The 24,117-nt window shown below is 41.1% G+C and overlaps 1 protein-coding gene across 1 annotated transcript in view; it reads left to right on the top strand.

Annotated features, from left to right (window-relative positions):
- Positions 1–24,117, top strand: part of MAMDC2 (MAM domain containing 2) — a 233,989-nt gene that overhangs the window by 117,919 nt on the left and 91,953 nt on the right. The window contains exons 7-9 of the mRNA XM_006894405.1: positions 1,285–1,378; positions 10,706–10,849; positions 15,547–15,812. Coding sequence (XP_006894467.1) covers positions 1,285–1,378; positions 10,706–10,849; positions 15,547–15,812 — 504 coding nt within the window. The remainder of the gene's footprint in view (positions 1–1,284; positions 1,379–10,705; positions 10,850–15,546; positions 15,813–24,117) is intronic.

Below are 24,117 nucleotides of genomic sequence, written 5' to 3'. Positions count from 1 at the left end.
AAGTCTGTGGCAGGGAAAAGAACAGAACTATAGAGATTGAACTCTTTGATCCCGTACTCTTCCTAACCAATTAGATATGCTGGAACATGCAAAAATCCTCAAATTCCATCCAAACATTTTCTGGGATTAATTTGAGGTCTCAGTGTTATTATTTCTGACTACTGCAGAAGATCAAAGACTGTAGGCTTCACTATGGATTACATCCAAACATCAAGAAATAAAAAATCCTCACCACAGAACTGTTACCATTTGGTAACCATGTTACCATTAGGTAATGTCATTACAGATGGAGAAAAAGGTTGAATTTGTCAAGGATTTTTCATTGTCTTTGGATTCACAATCAATACTCAAGGTAACAGCAGTCAAGAAATCGAAAGACACGTTGCATTGGGGAAATCTGCTGTCAAGAACCTCTCCACAGTGTAGGAATGTCAATTTAAAGCTCTTAAAGGCACATCAGATCCAAGCCCTCGTCTTTTCAATTGTTTCCTCTCCATATGAAAGTTGAGCAATGAATAAGGTTGATAGAAGAAGAATCGATGCCTTTGAGTTGTGCGTTGGAGTACTGAATATCCATCCCATGGACTGACAAGAGAACAGGTCTTTCCTAGCAAAAGTGCAACCTTAGAGACAAGGAAAGTGAAATGCGCCTTAAAGACAAGACATCATGCTGGAAAAGGTGGAGGGTCAGAGAAAGAAAGGACGACCTTCAACAGATGGGCTGACAAAGTGGCTGTAGCGATGGACTCAACCAAATCAGAGGTTATGTGGATGGTGAAAGATAGGGCAGGGTTCAGATCTGTTGTTCACAGAGTCACTATGAATCAGAGTGGACTCAATGGCACCTACCAAGCACAAGAACTGCATCTTTGTTCAAAGCTTCACCTCAGATAACAGGGACTAAGAAGGGAAAGGGCCTCAGCAAGGCTTCATGCCCTACACATGGCAGCGGGGAGATCCTACCCAGCTTTCTTCACGTAGCTTTGTTGTCCTTTGGCACAGATTCTAATTCTAAATGATAATTCTTGAGTTCTGTAAGAAAGTGTCACAGGTACATTAGCTGACCCTCAAGGGGGAGAGAAAGCCCCCCACAAAATGGCACTTAGGGTTTAGTATTCATTAAAGAGGGCATTGTCGAAACTCCTTTATTTATTCACACGATTCTGTAAGAGCTTAGAGTCCTTGCATGGCTTGCCATAGACACGTCATTTTATATTGTGGGTTAGAACATTAAGCCTAACAGAAAATGCATAACCCATGACAAATCATCCTTTCCCTCTGCAGGTTATTTTTGAAGTTGCTTTCAATGGTCCCAAAGGAGGGTATGTTGCCCTGGATGATATTTCTTTTTCTCCTGTTCACTGCCAAAATCAGACAGGTAAGACTTCTGACTCTCTTCTTCTTCACATTTGGAATCATCCTTTCTCTCTAGATCCCTACAGTATGGTCTTGCTTTTATTACTTCTGATTTTCTCACCTTTCCCATTATCTCACACATCAGTAGTTATTTGACTGAATGGTCATTTTCCAGAAATACAGTTGGAATGTTTTGGCCATGTAGTGAACCTAATTCTTCCGAAACTGCAGGTTATTGTCTTGTGAAAAGGAGTTTTTAACTCTCTACATCCCAGGAAAGGAAAATAAATTACCCCACACTCTTTTTAATCTCATCTTTGTCTTTAAAGGACAATCCTGTCCATAGCTAGGTGGATGGGTGAGTTTAAAAGACTCTCAAAATCTACTCCATAGAATTATGAAACTGTTCTCAATTTCATGCATCCAAGTCTCAGAAATGGCTTTATTTTAAAGAATTTTAATATTTAGTACAAAATTACCACTGTGATGTTGTTACGTGCCAGACAGTTTAGGGTAAATACTACATGCTCTCAATTGAATTATTTTCTCTCTCAAACTGAATCGCAAGTTATATTATTTCATGAGGGTCAATGTTATCATTTTCATAAGACCAGTACTTGAAAAAGAGAGAAGACATATCTCCTCCTGGGAAATTAAATAACCAAACTGATCCAAAGTAAATTGGAAAACAAATGTCTTAAAATAAGAAGAAAGACAGGGTATTAAGGTTAACACAGATAAATGTAATTGGTCTTACCTTCTAGTCAATTTGTTTCCTTGGGCAACCCCAGAGACACACAGTGGCCATCAGGGATTGAAGCACGGAAGGAAATGTTTCACGTTGGCCTTTGTGGTTTGACTTTCACGAAAGATAGAGTTGGTCTCTGATTTAATTTCATTTCAAGTACATTCACTAAACAAAGGAATTGAGAAAAATAGTTTGGACTTAAGCAAAACTATTACTCTCACATCAAAGAGAAACCTCCTAGGCCTTCTCTACTTGTTTACTTTCAGAGACATGACCCATCTCTCTCTGGGACATATCTTTTCCCACAAAACTGTATTTACTTTCACCTTCAAAAAAAAGAGATAAGTCTATTATTTTGTTGATTAAATATTCTTTCCCCCTAATTCTAGTTAAAAAAACAGAACTAAACTGAGTTTATATATTTTCTGAGATGATTTATATAAATAAAGATTGCAACAGTCTTGATATGTGACAAAAGACAGAAACCAAAATTGATTTACGTCTCTAAATATGAAATGTTCATTAATCCCATCAATTAATATTTCAGCTTCTTTGTGATTAATTTTAGAAAGTTCCTTTTCTCCACACTAGGTGCCACTTCAAACTTTTGTGTTTTCGAGTTATCTAAGGGAAAGAGTATTATTTATTCAGTATCTCATTAAGGAGGGTAGGCTAAAGAGGCAGGTGGAATTGGAAACTGAGCCACTATAGTAATACTATTTTGAAATGCTCTCTTTTTAAAAAAGTACAGTCTATATCCAAGTTTTTTCCCCACTACACTCTGGTGACTTCATCAATAAAGATTTGCTTTGCTAACCCAAAGACCAGCAGTTCAAATCCACCAGCTGATCTGAGGGAGAAGGATGGGAAATCTTGTGTGACTTAAAGCCTCTGAAAACCCACTAAAGGGTCTGCTGAGTCCTTTCTGTGATATAACAATAACAACACTACTGGTGATTTGAATCTAAAAAGAAACTTTCCAGTAGAACAAACAACATTGTTCAAAGAGCTGGAGGCCCATCAGTCTGTAATATTCAGCCCATCACATAATGACCTTTCTTCTTCAGGAAGCTCCAGAGGTGCACATTTTTATAAAAATCCATATTGGTCTTCAGAATTTCCTACCACACTAACATGGCTTTAAAACGGTTCTTCCTGAGCGTAATTGTGTGATCATAACCTTTTGCTCAAGAGTTTTCAAGTCATATCCCTACTCTACTGTACAAAGGGTTTTTGAAGGCTTGTTATTTCAGTAGTGTATGGCCAATCCTTCTTTCTAGTCAGTCTTAATTAGAATGCTCAGATATAGAACAGTATCTTACAGTCTCCAGGGATGTGTCCTATCTCCATACCTTTTCAATCTATATGTGGAACAGATCATCTGGGAGGCTGGGCTCTATGAGGAGGAACGTGGCATCAGGATTGGAGGAAGACTAATCAACAACCTGTGTTATGAAGATAACACAACCCTGCTTGCTGAAACTGAGGAGGACCTGAAGTACTTGCTGCAGAGGGTCAAGGACTGCAGCCTTCAATATGGATTGAAGCTCAACATCATGAAAATAAAGATTGTCATCACTGGGCCAATTGAGCAGGTCTCATGATAGACAGTGTAGAGATTAAAATTGTTAACAGCTTTAAATTTGTTTGGCTCCAAAGTCAACATTCTTGGTACCAACAGCCAGGAAATCAAAAGATTAATTGCATTGAGAAAATCTGCTGTCAGGGACATCTCCAGAGTACTGAGGAGCAATGACATCAGTCTGGAGACTAAGGTGCACCTGATCCAGGCCATAGTCTTTGTAATTATGTGCTATGCATCAGAAAGCTGGACATTTGATGCCTTTAAGCTATGGTGCTGGAGAAGAGTATGGACTATACCATGGACTACTAAGAGAACAAACAGGTTCATTCTGGACAAGGTGAACCCAGGTTACCCCTTGGAGGCAAGGATTCTGAAGCTTCGTCTAACATACTTTGGGTATGTTGCAAGGAGGGACCAATCCTTGGAGAGGGCCATCATGCTTGGGAGGGTAGAGGGACAGCACAAGAAAGGGAGTCCCTCAATGAGACTCAGTGAATGGGGGTAGGTGTGTCAGAGACAATAAGGTTGGCTCAAGATAGAGCAGGGCTCAGAGCTGTTGTACATAGGGTCTCTATGAGTCACAGGTGACGTCATGGCACATAACAGCAACAACATCCCTACTCTGCTATTTCCAAGCTCTGTGACCTTGAATGTGCCATTTAACACCTCTGAGACGCTGTTTCCACATCTGTATAGTTAGGATGGAAGAATTTGTTTCACACAATATTAAGAAGAATCATGGAGTTAATGTCTGAAGAGGCCATAGACTGGGGAATATGCTTGGTTATGAGAGTTAATATTATTTATTTAATTGCCAAAATACTCCCACCCTTTCTGGAACACAGTGGATCGGATTGAAATCAAAGATTACCAGCAAAGGGGACTTTGGAGGTACATTTTTGAGGTGCATGCAGGCCCCAGCAGGCGTTCAGATCCTGATCCTTAGAAGCAGAGCTTTGAATTTTTGTTCTTTGTCTTAACATTTCACAAATAGTTTATGCCCTTCTGTTTCATAACAGGTGCCAACATTTTTCCTTTATCTCGGTTAGCTGCAGACTTGTTTTCTCTGCTTTTTCCAGGTGGACAAATGTTTTCTTCCTTCATCTCCCTAATAGACTGAGGAGTGGTTTAACGTCTGAGCCGTCACTCCTACCATCTTGTTGGCTTCAAAGTTAATCTGGTCTCTCAGAGCTGAGACTTCTAGCCTAGTCATAGGTGTTAAACACCAGTGCCATGTCACCCCCATAGTGTCCCCCAGGATGATTTCCAGGAGACACAGAAAGCCCCATCCCAGCTTGAGTTACAGCACTCCCCTTCTCCTGCCACCACAATAGCCAATAGTCTCCACTCCCTAATTTGTTCTGGAATCTAGAACATAGGAAGAAACAATTCCTTTGGTCTGTAACTCCTTGAATTCCCAACATGTGATCCCATCTACTTCTAGGGATCCTGTCTTAATGCTCAATTCAGAATGAAAGAGCTACTTCTCTGTCCTTTGCAGGCAGCTTAGCCTTTTCTCAGGCTGTGAGACTATCCCACACCCTGTCTTCTCACTGTTAGGACCTGACATTTTAATATCATTGACTACAGTGTTTGGAGGAGCTCCCTGATTAAAACAAGCTTGGAAGCAGGAGTGACCTTCACTTCCGAAATACCTTGCCTCCAGAAACTCTATGAACTTGGAGGAACAATGAGAGTTATACAAGTTATTCATTCATAGTGTCGTTATGAGTCATCTACGACTCAACGGCACTCAGCGACGACAACAACAACAACAACCAGGGCCTGAATCCCAGTGTTGATTAGTGATCATTCAGATTAACAACAGCCTGCCCAGACCTATTTTCTTTTATTTATTTTATTTTATATTTTCTGTGTGTGTACCATCAAATTGGATCTGACTGGTACAGGAGGAGATTGCCCCTCCTTCTCCAGCAGAGCATCTGGTGGATTCAAACCGTGCGCTTTCAGGATTGCAGCAACTTGTTGCCACTAGGCCACCAGAGCTTCCTCCAGACCTCTTTTTTTTAAATTATTATTATTCATTTTAACGAAAATTCACAAAGATTTTGGATTTCCATTCATTCATTGTTGCATTTTTCTCCCTGCCCACCTCTCCCCTCCTAGTTCACTCTTCTTCTTTGAAAAGTAAGAGAAAAATTATTTCATTGTTATACAATTCCTCCTTCAAGACCACTCAACTATGCAGCCTTCGTTCTAGACCTCTTTTCTTTCCTTTTTTTTTTTTTTGGTGTGTGTGTACCGTCAAATCAGATCTGACTGGTATAGGAGGAGATTGCCCCTTTCTCCAGTAGAGCATCTGGTGGATTTGAACAGCGTACCTCTGGGACTACAGTGCAGCTTCTTGCCACTAGGCCACCAGAGCTCCACTAGACCTCTTTTCTAATGGCACCTGGTGACAACTATTTATTGCCTGTGCTGTAACAGTCATCCTTAACTCAAATGTCCCCACCCCTCCTCAGGGCCTCCACAACCTTTTCAGTGATCCTCTCTTGGTTCCATTATGGTTCCTGAATTCCACTATTTTTATTTCTTAAGCCAACCTCGAGCAATCTCAACCTGTTTTCCACCTACCACATGCTAAAATAAAACTACTGTGCCTATTTAGCCGCCTAATGGTCTCACTGCCCCCAATTGCTCTTTAGTCCCTGAGGGACTGATGAGTCTTCTAGGTCTACACAAATGATGCCGAATTCAGCTCTGTTAACTTCACAGAATACGCAAGAGCCTTTCCTGAATAATCTTCTCAAACTGTAACATGCTCCTCAGGAGAGATCATCTTCAAAACTGTTCATTTCTAAAGTTCACATGTCAATAAATAATTATGCCACAGATTTTATGCTGCTTTTGGAGTCTTACTTAAAGGGACTTGGCTTCATTTTTCCCCCCTCAGCAACAGCTGCTGAAGGGATTTCCAGCTGCCTCTGTTCCTCCTTGAGCCTCACATGTCATTAGCTCTCCCAATTAGCTTAGTGTCTGGTCTTTGCTTGACTCACACCTCTGGTAGAAGCTGAAAGCAAAGGCTTTCTGTCAATTTCAGTTCTCTAGTGAGTTTCAGAGCTTATGATAGGTCACAAATGAGAATGGAGACACAGAGTTGTTGTTTTTTTACGAAAATTTTAATTTTATACTGGCTAACTTACAAAGTTCGTATAGATTGTTTCTCACACTGTATCTTTCCCCTTTCCTTTACCCATTCCTCCCTCCATCCATCACACTGTGTGACCCTATGATTAACGACCCTCCCGCCCATCCTCACCCCTCTACTCCCACCCTCCTCACCTTGGATCCTCATACTTATTCTGCAATAATGGTCTTATAAAATTTTTGTCCTTATGGGACTGAGTTCACTTAACATAGTGCTTCCCAGTCCCTCCCAAGTTAGGTAATAATTTAAAAAAGCATTGCTCCTGTGTGCTGCGTAGTATTCCATTGTGTGAACATACCATAATTACTCAATCCATTCTATTGTGGTTGGATGTCTGGGCTGTTTCCTTGTTCTTGCGATGGTAAATAATGCTGCTATGAACATTGACGTGCAAGCCTCTGTTTGTGCCTCAGTTACCATTTCACCCCCATAACAGTGGTAGAGTTTATCTGGGCAGCAAACAACTGCTTGGAGAGGATGTGGAGAGATAGGAACTCTTATACACTGTTGGGATTGTAAAATAGTACAACCACTCTGGAAGGCTGATTGGCATTTTCTTAAAAAAAGCAGAACAAAGACACTCTGTATGACCCAGCCATCCCACTCCTGGGAATATGCCTTGCTCACTTTCAAGGTTTAATATGTCATTCTGCCCTGTCCTAACATCCAGGTGCTAACATGTCTGTTTGAGGTTCTATAAGGGAGTGAGTCTCCTCGAGTAAAGAGTCACAGCCTGGGAGACTTGATGGGTTACTGAGAGTTGGAATCAAAGGTAGTGGCTGGGTTCTGCCTCTCAGGTGCAGCTACAAATGGGCTATGTTTCTGTTGCAGCAGCTCAAGGCTCCTGGTTTGAGATCCATTGCTAATGGAGAATTCTTCTGGCATGTTGCTCTCTCTGGGGCCTGACTTTGGGGAGCACAGTGACACTTCCTGAGCTATTTCTGCATTTCCAGGTAGCAGAGGGGTGACTATTTCTGAAGATCAAAGGTTTTCCCAATGCCTCTCATCTCCATGGATGACTCTCAAAGGGGCATAGTTTGTGTGACAGCAAATTCACATTGTATAAGGACAATATCCTCATAGCCTAAAGATACACCTTGATGCTTATAGAGTCAGGTGGAGCTAATCCACCAATGCCAGGCTGTGCTCTTGCCCTTCTTAGGGCGTTACCACATGGGTACCCTCAGGGGCCACTTAATTAGCAACATCTTTCTATTCTTTTCTGCTTTTGTGTGTTATCAGTCCCTTAATTATTTTTTCTTTTCTTCTTTTTGTCAGGTTGTTATTTTAAAAACTTTTATTGGTTTGAATGCATTTATATATTGTATTTAATTCACATACATTGTGTTTTATACAAATAGTCCAAATGCATTGTTTTATACAATTAATTACTGCTGACCCATACCTTTTATCACTGTCTCATCAAGTCCCCATTGTTCCTTGTTTATTCCTTCAACTCCCTTTCTTCCTGCCTTTCAGTACAGTTACACATGCCTTATTCCTATTTGCTAATTGCAACAGCCATATTGTCCTTATGTCAAACCAGGGAGCGCTGGTGGCCTCATGATAAGAAACTGTGCTACAATCCCAAAGGCCCATGGTTTGAATCACTATACTGTGGGAGAAGGATGGGCAGTTTCCTTCATGTGATTTATCGCCTCTGAAAACCTACTGTGGGTTAGTTCCGACTCAAGACAAACAACAGCTTCATTTTCAGAGTCCTGGTGGCATAGTGCAGAGAGAGTTGTGTTGCTCATCTAACGATAGGTCCTGTGTGGCAGTTCCAATCCACTAGTGGCTCCAAAGGAGAAAGATGGGAGTGTTCCCCCCCCCCCCCCCCCCCCCCGCCATTATAACTTACCGCTTCTGAAAACCAGCTAGAGGATCCGCTATGATCATTTTGGTTCTGACTTAATGGCATTGAGTGTTTATTCCTTCATTTCAAGTTCAAGCAAAAGTTAGTATGAGTAGTACAGGCAACTCCCTAATGGCCTTCACCCAGATCTAGATTAAGTTGCAGACATCCTGCCCCTTTGCCCCTCAATACTTCAGTGTGTATTTCTTAGGAAAAAAGGCATTCTCCAAAGATAATTCTAAAGTTCAGGAAATTTAACATCAATGCAATATTATCTAACTTACAGTCCAGATATCAATTTCACCCACTGTTCCCCTAAGAGTCCTAAAGAGCAGTAAGTTTCCTGGACCAAGCTTGAGCCTTATCTTCCTTCATTTCATTTAGTCACTTAGCCATGTCTCTTCAGTTCCCTTATTTAATCTGGGCCAGTTCCTCAGCCCACTTGAATGAAATTTGCTTGCTTTGAAATTTGATAAACTGAGAGCATAGTGATCTGTGTCCCTGAACGTCTCCCTCTTTCTTTGCTCCCAGAACACAGATGTTTCCCTAGAAAGGATTTCCTAATACTGAAAATCATACAGCCCCCTTTCGCCCTTGCAGTGTTCTACTCTGTGCATGTTAGCATGCAGACCAAGGACCAAAACAACTGCAGACGTCTCTCCTCTGGATTCAGAACCATCTCAACAGTGATGTTTACAAGTCACTTGTTGAGAGGACTACAAGTTATTTGCAGAAGATCAAACTTCTTTTGTGTCCTGTTCCATATTCTGGGTTGAGTTGCTATCTATAGCCTAGTGTAGTTGTTGTTAGGTGCTGTCAAATACAACTTCTAGCAGCCTTATGAACAACAGCTATGACTCCTGTCCTATCCTGTGCCATCTTCACAGTCTCTGACACACTCAAGCCTGTTGCTGCAGGCACTGTGTCAATCCACCTGGTGGAGGGTCTTCCTTTCTTTCACTCTCCCTTCATCTTCCCAAGCATGATGCTGCTTTCTAAGAAGTAATTTCTCCTAGCAACATGCCCACAGTATGTAAGATGAAGTTTCATTATCTTTGCCTCCAAGGAGCACTTTGGCTCCACCTTCACCAAGACATATCTGTTTGTTCTTCTGGCAGTTCAAAGGATATTCAGTGCTCTTCTCCAACACTACAGTTAAAAGGCATCAATTCTTTTTCTGTTCTCCTTATCCATTGTCCAGCTCTCAGATGCACAGGAAGTGATTGTAAATGCTTAGCCAGGTCAAAACAGTAGCCAGATAGGTGATGGGATTGGTGTGACTTTTCTGAACTGTGTAATTAAAACAGAGTGATGAGTTTCTTCAAGCAAATGGCTTCCTGCTATTAACATCAACTGTAAGTAGCTAGTAGCTGTGTTTCTGACACTGAGCTTGATCAACAAAGGTCTATTCCTTCTTGAAAATATTATCTTCAAAATATTTGTCATAGAGGGAGGATGAATTTGTTGTTCATTGCAGTCAAGTGGGAACCAACTCATGACCACACTCCCGCGCCCCAGAAAGTTTTCTGAGACTGGAAGTCCCAGGAGCAGATTGCCTATCCTTCCATAGAGCAGCTGGTAGATTTGAACTGCCCAGCACAACTCTCTACTGACTTAGAGGCAAATGAATAGTTCCTTAAAATGTTTCTCTATTTTCTTTCGCATGAATGATTGTTGAATCGTGAAGAAGAATGTGAATAAACGTTGGCAGTTTGAATGTGCATCTCTTCTGAAGTCTGGAACTTCTTTATTCTTACAAAGAATGTGAACAGGGCCTCTTCCTCACTTGTTAAAACAATTTCCTTGTCATGCTAAAGTACTGGCTTGATGCTCACCTGTCAGCATGCCATTGATATGAACATAGCTGTGCTTTACTTCTCTGGTCTCCCCAGGCACCAATGTTTACGTATTTGTTGACCTGTGACCTGTGGATGTAGTCTTTTGAGGTCTTTGAGACTGTCCTTTATTTATGTCTGGCTCTCCTCTTCACAGGGCTTCTCTTCAGTGTCACAGAAGCCAGCTGCAACTTTGAGGAAGATCTCTGCAACTTTTACCAAGACAAAGAAGGCCTGGGCTGGAGCCGAGTGAAAGTTAAACCCAATATGTATCGGGCAGGAGACCACACGACAGGATTCGGTAAATCATCCATCTGGCATGTGATGCACTGTGGGGCTAGTGTTCCAACTCCATTTTCTTACAATTCTTACTCCTCACCTGTCAAGACCATGATCAAAACAAAGAAAGAAAAGGCGTGGTAATGAAGCAAAGGCTATTAAAAATAAACTTTTATTTGATCATTTTAAAAAGCTGGAATTCAAGTTGTTCAGCTGGCTTGAAAATATTTACCAGGTGAACAGCTAAGCCTTTGGAAGTTAGCTTGCTCATCATTTTAGGTGGAGCAATAGCTTTAAAAGCTGTCTAAAATCTTGGTCATATCCAGACTTTCTAGAGCCAGTGAGATTAGATGACGCCTTGAAACTATTACCCTGAGGAAATCCATAAACTTGGAATAGGTATTATTCCCTGAAGTTATCTTTCAGCCAAATAGCAGATCAGCCTAGAATGTTTGTCTTATGCCTTATGTTTCTTAAAGTCAGCTATATATGTGGTCAAACTGACAATAGCAATTCAGAGGAATAAATGAGAAACTTAAAGGAGTTGGGGAGTTTATATCAATGATGGTGAAACAGTCTGGAAAAATGGCACAATGAATGTTTTCTTAAAAAAAAAAGAAAGAGAAGTAGTAGGGGGAATGTGAACAATGAATGAAAGAAAATCTAACTTTTCTGTAAACTTTCATTAAAATCACTATTCAAAAAAAAAGTTTTTAAAAAGTGGCTCTTGAAGAATGTAACCAAAGCAATGGAATGAATTATTCCAATAGGGATGAACAAAGTGACATATATGTTTTATTGTATACATTGTCACAAAAAGGAAATACACATATAAGTAAAGAGGTTAATTGAGAAATGAAAGGCTATGTGATTCCATTTCTATGAAGTGTATCTTCTTGCTGTGATTGTTGTTATTGTGTATCATCAAGTTCGTACTGGCCCGTAGCTGACCCTCTGGCGGGTTTTCAGTGTCATTTAATCTCATGGAAGGAGAATGCCCATCTTTCTCCTGTGGAGTAGCTGGATGAGTCTGTGTGCCTTCAGGATTGCAGTGCAGCTTCTTACCGCTAGGCCACCAGAGCTCCCTATGAAGTATAAGTAAAACAGACCAATCCAAACCCAGGTGGTTCAAATGCACCAGTTGCTCTGGGTGCAATCTCCTCCTATGTGATTACTGCCTCTAAAAACTCCCTGGAACAGATATCCAACCACAATCGAATGGATTGAGAACATATGGTACATTCAAAGAATGGAATACTGCATAGCACACAGCAGCAATGATTTTGTAAATTATTACCTAACTTGGGAGGGACTGCAGAGAATTATGCTGAGTGAACTAACTCAGTCCCACAAGGCCAAATACTGTATAAAACCATTATTGTAGAATGAGTGTGGGGATCCAAGGGGGGTGGGGGGGGAAGGTGGAAGCAGAGGAGTGAGGTTGGGTGGCAGTGTGGGGAGAGTGTCACACAATTTGATGGGAGGGTGAGGGAAATGGAAAAGAACTGGTGTGAAAAACACTGTATTCTAATTTTGTACATAAACTGGAGGAAAAACTCGCTAGAGGGTCAGCTATGGGTTGATTTCAACTTGACAGTACACAATAACAACAACATAGAAAAGTAGAATAGCGGCTGTACGTGGCAATGTAGGGACAGAAGGTAGAATAGAGACACAATAGTAGAATAGAGTCTAGGGGGAGGGACACAGGTGACTGACTCCTAAATAGTCCATGGCTTCCATTTAAAAAGATGAGGGTGCTCGGAACCAGATCCTGAGAAAACTTGCACAGCATTGTAAATGCTACTCAGCTATATATCTTAAGATGGTTACAGTAGTAAATTCTATATTATATATCCTTTATTATCCTTAATATCAACAACTCATGGCTGCCAAATCATCTCATTTGATAAAAGTCATCCTCTGTACAGACCGTTGTTCAACTCCACTCATTACTGTGGAGCCGGAATTGATTCATTGCTGATCCTCCGTGGGTTTTCAGAGGTTGTAAATCGCATGGGAGGACATTGTACATCTTTCTCCCTCAAAACTGCTGATAGATTCAAATCACCTGCTTTGTGATTAGCAGCCCAACTCCTCCACTAGCCTCAGAGTTCTCTCATAATTAATATTGCTACTGTTGTTGGTGGTGTGTGCTGTGGAGTCAGAACCAATTCATAGCTGGCCTTCCAGCAAACTTTGAGTGGCAGTAAATTACATGGGAGGAGACTGTCCATCCTTCTCCCATGGAACAGCTAGTGGATTCGAACTACATGCCTCTGGGATCGCAGTGCAGCTTCTGACCATTAGGCCACCAGAACTTGTGTTGGAGCTCTGGTGGCTTAGTGGCAAGATGCTGCACTATGATCCATAGTGAAGGTGGTGCAGGAAAGGGCAAATTTCAGATCTGTTGTCCATAGGGTCATTGTCAGCCATAGTCCTCTTGAGAGTACCTAACAACAACAACATCATCATGATCATAATTCATTATATAATTAACATATATTAATAATATATCTCCACAATGCTGAATTCATAGATAACTCTCCACTGGGTTTCCAGGGCTGTAAATTGCACAAGAGGAGATTGTCCATCTTTCTCTCAGAGAGCTGCTGGTGGATTTGAACTGCCAGAGAGTCAGCAGTGTACTTCCTGTTACCAGAGCACTTGTGCTCTCTCACGCTCTCGACAGACACACAGATCCATGTATATTGGTGCATATATGTAAATATATATATATATATATATATATATATATATACACACACACACACACATATATATATGTATGTATAAAAGTTATTGGGAAAGGTTGGGTGCCTACTTAGTTGATATATCTGTGAGGAGTTTAGACATCGGAGTCTGTGATTTCCTTATATATTTTCTAACAGTTTAATGGTGTCTTTTAAAGACAAGCAGAAAGAATTTATTCTAAAGAGATTCAATGTTTTATCCATTTACTCAACAAATATTTATATACTAAAAACAAAGATGTTTTTCCCATGAAACTGAGCAAGTTGGGTTTTGAAGCCCCTTGCCTCAACAGGACCATAGGAAAAGACTTGGAAAGTGTCTTCTCAAATTTGTACATATAATTTTATATTATCTCCTTAAAGAAGCTGGCTAACTTTTATCCATTCAAGCCCTACAAAGGCTGATCTGACTTTGGCTAGCATCACCAAAGAGACAGGATCCTGCCCTGACTGAGAATTTTATCAGTGGGGAAGAGAACCATTAAGCCAGTATAAACGAGAATAAACTTACATTTACAAGCTGTGGTAAGTGGTATAAAGGAGAATGGGCTGTCAGAGAGAATAGAAGGAAGAACTTAACTTTGGTAGGAGACCCAGGGTAGATTTCTGAGGGGGAATGTAGGAGTTTTCTAGGAGAGTGAGAGCAATCCACATAAGAGGGAATAGCAGCCATGAAGTCCAAGTTGAGTAGGAAAAGCTGGACATCTCTGAGGACAGGAAGGCCACCATGGCTGGACCACAGGGAGGAGGGGAGAGTAGGAAAAGCTGGACATCTCTGAGGAATAGGAAGGCCAACATGGCTGGAACATAGGGCGGAGGGGGGAGAAGTAGCAGGAATGACATTAGAGCAGGCTCATGGAGGCATGACAGAAATGATAATGCATTTAGGATTTTATTACAAAAGAAATGAGAAGCCACTAAAGGATTTTTTTAAGCAGAAAGAAATGGCTTTAAAAAGAATTTTCTGGCTACTGCACGGTCACTTGTGTGAAGTAACTAAAGAGTCTTTTTATCAGATGACTTAAATCATTGGGCAAAACTAAACTGTTTAGTGTAATGTGTACCATTAGCTGAGGGGCCCAAAAGAAAAATAAATGAAGAGGGCCAGGAAAAAAGGAAAGCAGTATTTCTTTTTCTTGCCTACCCAGAATTTCCAGGATATATGGACCTGCTTTCAGCTCACCATGGAGGCGGTAAGGGTATAACAGGCGGAAGGACTCTGGATCTTCTTTTTCTTTCTCTTATTTAGGAACAATAAGGGAAGAGACTGGCTCAGGATAAGGCAGGCTTCAGAGTTATTGCACAAAGGGTCACTATGAGTCACAAGTGACTTGATGGCACTTAACAATAGCAACAACAACAAAAGGGAGCAGATGATCAGTACCTGGGTGGACTCATCTGATTAAAAGCTTGCGATTCAAGGCAGGTTTAAGACGTGAGCTGGAGTGTAGTTGGCACCACCCAGACATGCAAATCCCTACCACCAGGTCATAAGGCCTCTCTCCATGCCCACCGGTCACTGTAGAGATGATGAGGATTCCGCTTCAGACTTTATGATCAGCCTTTGCACTAACGTGACCTGGCACGAAGTACTCAGTGTAAACAAAAAAGAAAGGCTCAGGCCACTAGTGACCCCCAAGATGTTTGCATCCTTTTTCTTTTATGAAAGTTTCAATCTTAATAAATGACTGATATATGGTTATATGAGTTGGAAATCTATACTGGTTTATGGCATTTGCTTAGGATTGGAGGAGGTTTTTACCTGCAAGAGAATCACATACATATTTTCTATAATAAACCACAAACTTTAGAAAATCTTTTCTATCCTTTCAAGCCTAAGGGAATGTCTCTACCCACAACTCTATCCAAATTTTTCCACTTGATAATTTGCGCTATATGGCAGTACACATAATCTGTTCGTGGCTGAATGCACGAATGCTGAATTATCTTTTCTTCTTTTTAATAGGGTCTTACCTGATGGCCAACACAAAGTTTACATCTCAGCCTGGCTACATCGGAAGGCTCTATGGCCCCTCCTTGCCAGGAAACTTACAGTATTGTCTCCGTTTTTACTACGCCATCTATGGCTTTTTGAAAATGAGTGACACACTGGCTGTTTATATCTTTGAAGAGAACCATGTGGTTCAAGAGAAGATCTGGTCTGTGTTGGAATCCCCAAAGGGTGTTTGGATGCAAGCGGAAATCACATTCAAGAAGCCCATGCCCACCAAGGTACAGCAGAAACCACACCACACTCTGTCAGCTTCACTTGCTGATCGGGGTTAACAGTGAGTTCAGCTGTGGGAAGATAGCTAGAATACCATCCATGATGAATGCAAAAGGTCTTCTTTCTAGATCCTTAAATTAAGCTAGAGAGACAGAGACTGGGAAAATATTTCTTGGTCCTGATCCTTAGTGTTTCACAATGTCTTTTTAAGCCAGCTGTCACTGAGCTGATTTCAGTTCACGATAAACTCACACATGACCACCTAGAACTGTGCTCCGAAGGGTTTCCAGTGGCTCATATTTTGGAAGTAGACATACCAAGACTTGAACTGTCAACCTTTTGGTGTGAGGGTGAGCATGTTAACCATCTGCATTATCCAGAGTCTCCACCATCTCTTTAATACATGGAAAATTTTGCACTCTGGTCTTCTCTTTGAAGTATGCATCAAACGAAGATTCAGGTTGGAGTTAAAGCTTTATGTGAACAGTAGTAGGCTTCTAGAGCAAATGGCTCCTTTTTCATACAAAAATTAGGAGTCTAAAATATTTTTTTATGTGTTAGAAACCTTTTGAGGGGGGCATGAATCATGAAAATGGTTCTCTACATTGGATATCCCCCTTGTACTCAACTAAATAGAAATCTGGTAATTAAGAGCTATCTTAGACCTTCTATACTAGACAGGATAATGAAGAGAGAGCACACTTTACTCCTAAATGCTTTTCCTAAAAGCAAAGTCAGAGGAGTATAGAGAGTGATTGTGAGGGACCCCGTCGTGGCAGGGCATGAACGGTAAGCAGGCCTAATGCATTGGGGCCCTTGGGTTAGCTTTATATTCAGTCATTGTCATGTATATGTGAGGTCCTGCAGTACTTCCTGGTCCAAAGCTAGTTTTCCCTTTAACAGAGGGGTTCTGTTAATGAGAAGCACTGTGAGGAACAAAATATTGTCTTCAGTAAGTATTGCTTTTGGAGGAAAAGAAGATGTGACATTGCCTGTAAATCAGAGAATGACCAGGCATTCTGTTTCATCCAGTGTGGCTTAATGATCAACTCAGAAATCATGAAGATTTCCACGGTGAAGCCTTCTAAGTCTACATTGTTACTGTTAAAGAATTAAATACCAAGTAAACTTCAAAGTCACTTATGTTGTGACCATTGTCGAAATGGGGGTTGTCTGGTTACACATAAATGAGCGACATTTTGGGAGCAAAACCTCATCTGATAAATGTGAAAAATATAAATAACATTTTTATCAGTGATTAAGACTCTTAATGTCAACCTTCCCCATAATATGTCCCATGGGATTCTGGGGTCATGTGAGTTTGAGCTGTTGTGGACACTGTAATCTACTCTGTGTACATAAATGAAGGCTCACAGTGCAGAGTTCTAATATATTAGAAACCCTAACAAACTCTGCATTAAGGAATTCTGTTTAACTTTGTTTAGGTAGCAATATCCCAAGCACTTGACCTAGAAGGCTGGTCTTCCAGGGCTCCCATCAGCATCAACTTGGTACGACAGCACTTAATGCTCTTTATTGCTATTGTCTACTTACCTTCCTACCTCTTTCAATCAGACTATAAGCTTTTAGAGGATAGAGATTCCCGTCTCATTTGCCTTTAATCTCCAATGCCAAGACACTTTTTAGAACAGAGTGACTAAGCAATATTGTCTAGAAAGAGAACTGAACGGTCAAAGGCTATGTGTTACTGTCAAGATAGAGACAAGATGAAGTGTCTTCTTTTGGACCCTACAAGACACAGTCCTTTATAGCCCAGAATTTGAGCAGTTCGTTCTGTAGAAATGTTTTTACTGGGGTGTGTGCAGGGACTTGGGGGGAGGTTATGGTGAAGAGCATATGTGGATATATGTGTACGCAAACACTGGTTTGCGGTTTTTGTGATTGGATTTGCCAAGCCAAGTTGTGCCTTTTCTCTCTGAAATAACTTTCCACTCTTGTTTACTGCTGTGGAATGATGTCATTCTGGATCACACATTGTTTCCTAGGGTTGGTTGTGGATAAGACTGTTGTGATTTGTAGGGATTTCATGCTGATTTTGGATAATCTTAATCTAGAAGCTTTGCTGAAACGTGTTCAGCTTTTTAGCAAGACACAAGTCACCACTGACACATGGGTGGTGGATGTGTGTAAAGCACCTTGGCTGGGAATAGAACCTGGGACTCTTCCATGAAAGGCAGGTATTCTACCATTGAACCATCTTGCTATGTTTCTTGTTGTTGTTATGTGCGATTGAGTCAACTGTGCCTCATAGTGACCCAATGAACAGTAGCTCTGAACCCTACTCTGTCCTGAGCCAATCTCGCTGTCTCTGACACACCTACTCCCATTACTTCAGTTACTGTGTCAATCTATGTCATCCAGGATCTTCCCTTCCTACAGTGATCTCCCACCTTCCAAGCATGATGTCCTTCCCTGAGGACCAGTCCCTCCTGGCAACATGCCCAAAGTATGTGAGACGAAGTTGAAATGCTTGGCTCCAGGGAACAGTCTGGCTTCAGCCTCTCCAGGACAAACTTGTTTCTTATTGTGGAAGTCCATGATAGCACCTCCAACACCACAACTCCAGGCATCAATTCTACTCTTATCCTGAGTCTAGCTCTCAGCTACATAGCAAGTAATTGTGAAGATCATGGCCTGGATCAGGCACACCTTAGTCTCCAAATTGACAACATTGCTCTTCAGCACTCTGACAAGGTCCATGACAGCAGAGTTTCCCAATACCACTCTTCTTTTTTCTGATTGCTGGTGCCAAGAGTGTTGAATGTGGAGCCAAGCAAGATGAAATTGTTAACAATCTCAATCTCTTCTCCATCTATCATGATGTTTGTCAATTGGCTTGGTGGTGAGAATCTTTGTTTTCTTGATGTTGAGCTTCAATCCATATTGAAGACTGTAGTCCTTGACCTTCTGCAGCAGACGCTTCAGGTTCTCCTCAGGGTCAGCAAGCAAAATTGTGTCATCTATATAATGCAAGTCATTGATGAGTCTTCCTCCAAACCTGATTCCCTCTTCATAAAGTCCAGCCTCCTGAATGATCTGTTCTGCATAGATAGAAAAGGTATGGAGAAAGGACACATTGCTGATGCACTCCTTTTCTGATTTTGAACCATGCAGTGTTTCCTTGCTTTATTCGGATGACTGTTTCCTGGTCTAAGTATAGATTTTGCATTAACTCAACCAAGTGTTCTGGGATTCCCATTCTTCTCAAATGTCACAATACATTATGATCCACACCATCAAATGCCTTTGCAATGTCAATAAAACACAAATAGATGTTCTTCTGGTCCTCTCTGCTTTCAGCCAAGATTCATCATCTGACATTAGCAATGATGTCTGGAAGTGCCGGAGCCTCTTCTAAACCCAGCTTGTATTTCTGGCAGTTCCTATGCTTACACAATAGTTTCTGTTTTCAAAAACCAGTGTCAGGTCTCACTAGCTTCTTTCAGTTTTTCTGAACCCTCTGCTCCAGCGTCCATTCTGAGCTCCTGGGCACTGATGCGCTCACGTCACACTCACTCCACTCCACACTTTGGCTTTTCCCATATTGCTCCTCCTAACTTTGAGAACCTTCTGTAGTTGCTTCATCTCCTTTCCCCCCAAGGCTTCTCCACGCAGCTGGAGAAACTAAAACTAATCTCCAGTGGACTGTGCTGCAGGAAAGCCTTTCATTTGTCTCATTTCTCCTCCTTGACTTCCTTTTCAGGGCCCCACCCCAGCTGTTTGGACCATTTCCACTGTTTCAATTTGGCACTCCTTGCCTCATTCCTGGGCTGTGACCTCATGAGATCTTCTATCAGAAGGGCGCAGGCAGGCAGCACAAGGACCTCAGCTCCGAGCCTCCCTGACTGTTCACGTGCCTGTCTGACGGCACCTTCATCCCCTTCAGAGTCTGACGAAGGAAATGTTATCTTCATATTCTTCAAAATGAAATCCTCTCCCTGTTCTTTTTGCCATTGCCCTTCCTGCTTCCTTATGGCCTTATTTCATGAGTTCTTTCTTTTCTCTTAATTCATCAATCTCCATTAGTCCTACGGCATCTGTAGAGCTGGGTCCACCCAGTGTGCTAACTCACTGTGTCATCCTGCCCCAGTCCCATGAGGAAGGCTGGTCTGTGGGGAACCCCTCCCATGGCCAAAGTAGCCCTCTACCCACCCTCACACACATACATAAGTGAAGCAATCTCTCTTTGTGTGTGTGTCTCTCTCTCTCTCTCTCTCTCTCTCTCTCACACACACTCACACAAATAGAAAACACTGGGTAGAGAAGCCTGACCCCACCCTGTCCCCAGGTGCAGGGATGCTCACTGCTTTGTGCCTCTGGTCCCACTGACTCCATCTTTGGCCATTTCTTTTTCCACTCCAATTGGCCAAAACAGAGACCCTCTCATTCTTATGCCTTGGGTAAGGGTTGGGGTTGGGGGGGAGAGTCTCCTGGGGGTGAGGGGTGCTGGTGAGTTACTGCACTGGGTGACATTTACCACCCATCCTAGTGACACCACCACCTTGGTGGCTTCCCACATCTTTGGCCCCAGACTGCAATCTGGCACTTCCATTGTGGATTCTGAGATCCTTCTAGTGTAAGCTCTCTGAAAGAGTCATGGGCTGTGGTCCTCTCCCCATACCTAATCAGGGAACGCCACTGCATTAGTCTTTTAAATACTGTTTGACCTCCTGCCCTCAACACAAGTGAACAGCAAACCTTCTTTGCCCCTCAATGTCCATGTATCTTGCCACCCTATCCCATTTCGCAGCCTCCAAACTTCCTAAATGTTTTCTATGCTCTTGTGGCCTAGTGGATAAGGAGCTACCAATCCAAACACACTTGGTTTGAACACATCAGCTGGTCCAAGCGAGAAGGATGGGCAATTTCCTCCCGTGTGATTTAGTCTCTGAAACCCCTCTGAAGGGTCAGCTATGAATTGGTTTCCACACAACAGCACATGTCAACAACAATGATCTAGTGTAGTTTCTCTTTCCTCAAATGTTTTATTTCATTTATTTCACATTTCCACACCCGCTCCCCTGCCCTTTCTTTTCTCCCCTCTCCCAGCTGTCCCTTCAATGAACTCCTTGTTTCATATTATTGTCATACATATAATTCTATTCCATTGATCTATGTGTCTGTCACTGTGCCAGTACCACGCTCTGTCTTGACTATCATGGCTGTGTAGTAGGATTTGAGATGCCTCCTATCTTGTTTCTCTTTTTCAGTAGTATTTTGCTTATGTGAGTCCTCTTTCTATCCCAGATAAAATTGAAAAGTGCCCTTTCCACTGAAGAATGGAATTAGTATCTATATTGAGATTGCATTGACTTTTCAGATTGCCCTTGATAGAATTGTCATTTTCATATTGAGTCTTCCTATCTGTGAGCATCTATGGTATATTCGTCAATTTCTCTAAGTCTCTTTTTGTTTCTTGTAGCAATGTTTTGCAGTTTTCTTTGTATAGACCTTTTGTGTCTTTGTTGTTGTTGTTGTTAAGTGCCATCAAATCGTAGACGACTCATGGCAACCCTATGAACAAAAGTCCTTGACACTTGAGTGACTTTCATCCTTTCTCCAGGTTCATAGGGTTTCTGGAGGCAAGCTATTACGGAAGTGGATGCCACTCTTCCTTCCAAGCTTGTTTTAATCTGTGAGCGCCACCAAACACTGTCCACCATGGGTAACCATTATCGCATTTGACACATTAGTGTCACAGTGTGCACTTTCACAGCAACCACAAGTTACCTCTGTATGGCAAGTGGACACACCAGGGCCATATGACCTAGAAGAATATTTGACCAAAAACAATGAAAAACAGGCCTGAGGGCGGCGGATTAGACTCGCCCACCTTTGGCTTGGTAGCATCACTTTTGGTCCAGTAGGCCAACTGGTCTTTCTCCATGTTGTTAAGTGCCATCATAGGTGACTCATAGTGACCCTATGAATGAAAGTCCTTGGCACTTGCGTGCATGATTTTCATCCTTTCTCCAGGTTCATAGGGTTTCCAGAGGCAAGTTATTTATGGAAGTGGATGCCACTTCTGTTTCCAAGCTTGTTTTTAACCCCGGAGCTCCACCCAACACCGTCCACTATGGGTAACCATTATCACTTTTGATACATCACTTGTGTCTTTAGTTAATCTGGTGATTAGCTATTGTGATTGATAGCATTCTTCTTAGCTCCATTTCTAAGTTCTCTTTGTCATTGTATAGAAATCTAACTGATTTTTGTATTTTGATCTTGTACCTTGCTACTTTGCTGAATTGATTGACTATCTCTAACAATTTTCTCACTGAATCTTTAGGCTTTTCTAAGTATATTATCATATCACCTGCATATAGAGGTAGCCTTACCTCCTCTTTGACAATTTATGTAACTTTTATTTCTTTGTCTTGACTTACTGCTCTTGCTAATACTTCCAACACAATATTGAATAGGAGAGGTGATAGTGGGAATTCTTGCCTAGCTCCTGTTCTCAAGGAGAATGTCTTTTCTCTTTCTCCACTGAGAACTATGTTGGCTTTACGCACATACTTTTCACTATGTTGAAGAAATCATTCCTCAAATCTTTGTCCTCTGGGTTCTCCCTCCTCCACAAAGAGTTTTCTAGTATTGTCCTTGACCTTGCTGCAGAATTTACCTCACCTGAGAAAATCCTACCTTTCTCTCCAAGTCTACTTCAAGATCCTCTTCTTCTTTGATTGGAGTGAGGTTTAGATACTAAAAGAACCCTAGATTGGAATAGAAAGCCCTAACTTCTACTCTTAACTTTGGCCTTCACTATGACAGGGGCTTACCCAATTTAATTTACTTGTGTTTGCTAATCTTCAGTGAACTCATAAACACAAGTAAAACCTGGCTTATTGTGTAATTTGGCCCTGTTGATTTGTTTGTTCTTCTGACAGTCCACAGTATATTCAGTATCCTTCACAAACACCCCAGCTCAATTGTGTCAGTTCTTTCCTTTTCATTATTGAATTTTGCATTCATGTGCAGCTATTAGAAAAGTTTATCTAACCTAACACATGGTCTTTTCAGTCAATCACGAAAAGGATTTAAGAAATTAGAAAACTAAGGTATATACTATTTACATGAGAGGAGATGGATTCTTATCACATGTCATGGTGTCTGGGGTCTGTGTGAGGTGACTGTTCCTAAATATTAATCTCCTCACATACTCAAAGCAATATGGCTGGATAAAAGCAGAAATAGAATGTTGATCACTGATAAGATTTTTAACATGTTGCTAAAAAGTAGGCAAGCAGATTCTGATCACAGAATAAGGAAAATGTTTACTGTCAAGAGGAATATGTTTGTTTTCGAGTTTTTTGGTGTGGTGGTTTTTTGTTTTGTTTTGTTTTGCAAAATTTGTTATCTTTCCCATTTTTTAAATTGTGATTTTAATAAAAGTTTACAGAAAAGTTGAATTTCCATTAATTCATTGTTGCATAGTTTCCTCCATACCCCTCCAGATCACATTTTTAAAGGAACAAGATATTCATTCATTGTTGCATAATTTCCTTCCTTCTCTTCCCAACCCCTCTCCCAGGTCACATTGCTATACACCTCTTATTCTGGACTATTGTCATGAAAATAATGTCTAATCATATATTCCTTTTAAACAATTCATTCTTTCATCTTTTCCAATGCAGTGTTCATTATGTATCCCCTTTTTTCTTGGTTACCACCTAACACCCATGTCAGTCCTGTTTTATAACAGTGACATTATACAATATTTGTCCTTTTGTGACTGAGATATTTCACTCATAGTTACCCATGTTGTGTAATATTTCATTAATTACTTTTTCTTCAATGCTGCATAGTATTCCATTGTGTTAATATAGTTTTTCTATCCATTCACTTGTTAATGGGGACTAGGGTTGCTTCCACCTCATTGCTATTGTGAATAACATAGCAATAAATATGCATTTTTATACATCTGTTTAATTGGAAGCTTTTGTTTCTTTAGGGTATATTTCTAATAATGGAATTGCTAGGGCTAACGGTATCTCTATTTCCAACTTCCTGAGAAAGTGCCAGACTGCCTTCAATAGTGATTATACCATTTTACATTCCCACCAGCAGTGAATAAGAGTTTCAATCTCTCTACAACCTCACCAGCATTTGTTGTTTGCTCCCCTGTTGAACTTTGCTATTGTTTTGTTTGTTTGTTTTGGTTTTGATTTTTTTGTTTGGTTGGTTTTTTTCAAGGCACTTTAGTTTAGATCTTGGAGAAATCTTGGAGATCCTTTTCAAAGAGTGCCTCTGAATTTTGCTATTGTTGTTGTTGTTGTTGTTGTTGTT

Source organism: Elephantulus edwardii, unplaced genomic scaffold (assembly GCF_000299155.1).
Source record: "Elephantulus edwardii isolate Elephantulus edwardi_28Jun2011 unplaced genomic scaffold, EleEdw1.0 scaffold00141, whole genome shotgun sequence".
Classification (NCBI taxonomy): domain Eukaryota; kingdom Metazoa; phylum Chordata; class Mammalia; order Macroscelidea; family Macroscelididae; genus Elephantulus; species Elephantulus edwardii.
The sequence above is the reverse complement of the archived record's forward strand: the minus strand, read 5'-3'. Positions and strand labels throughout refer to the sequence as shown.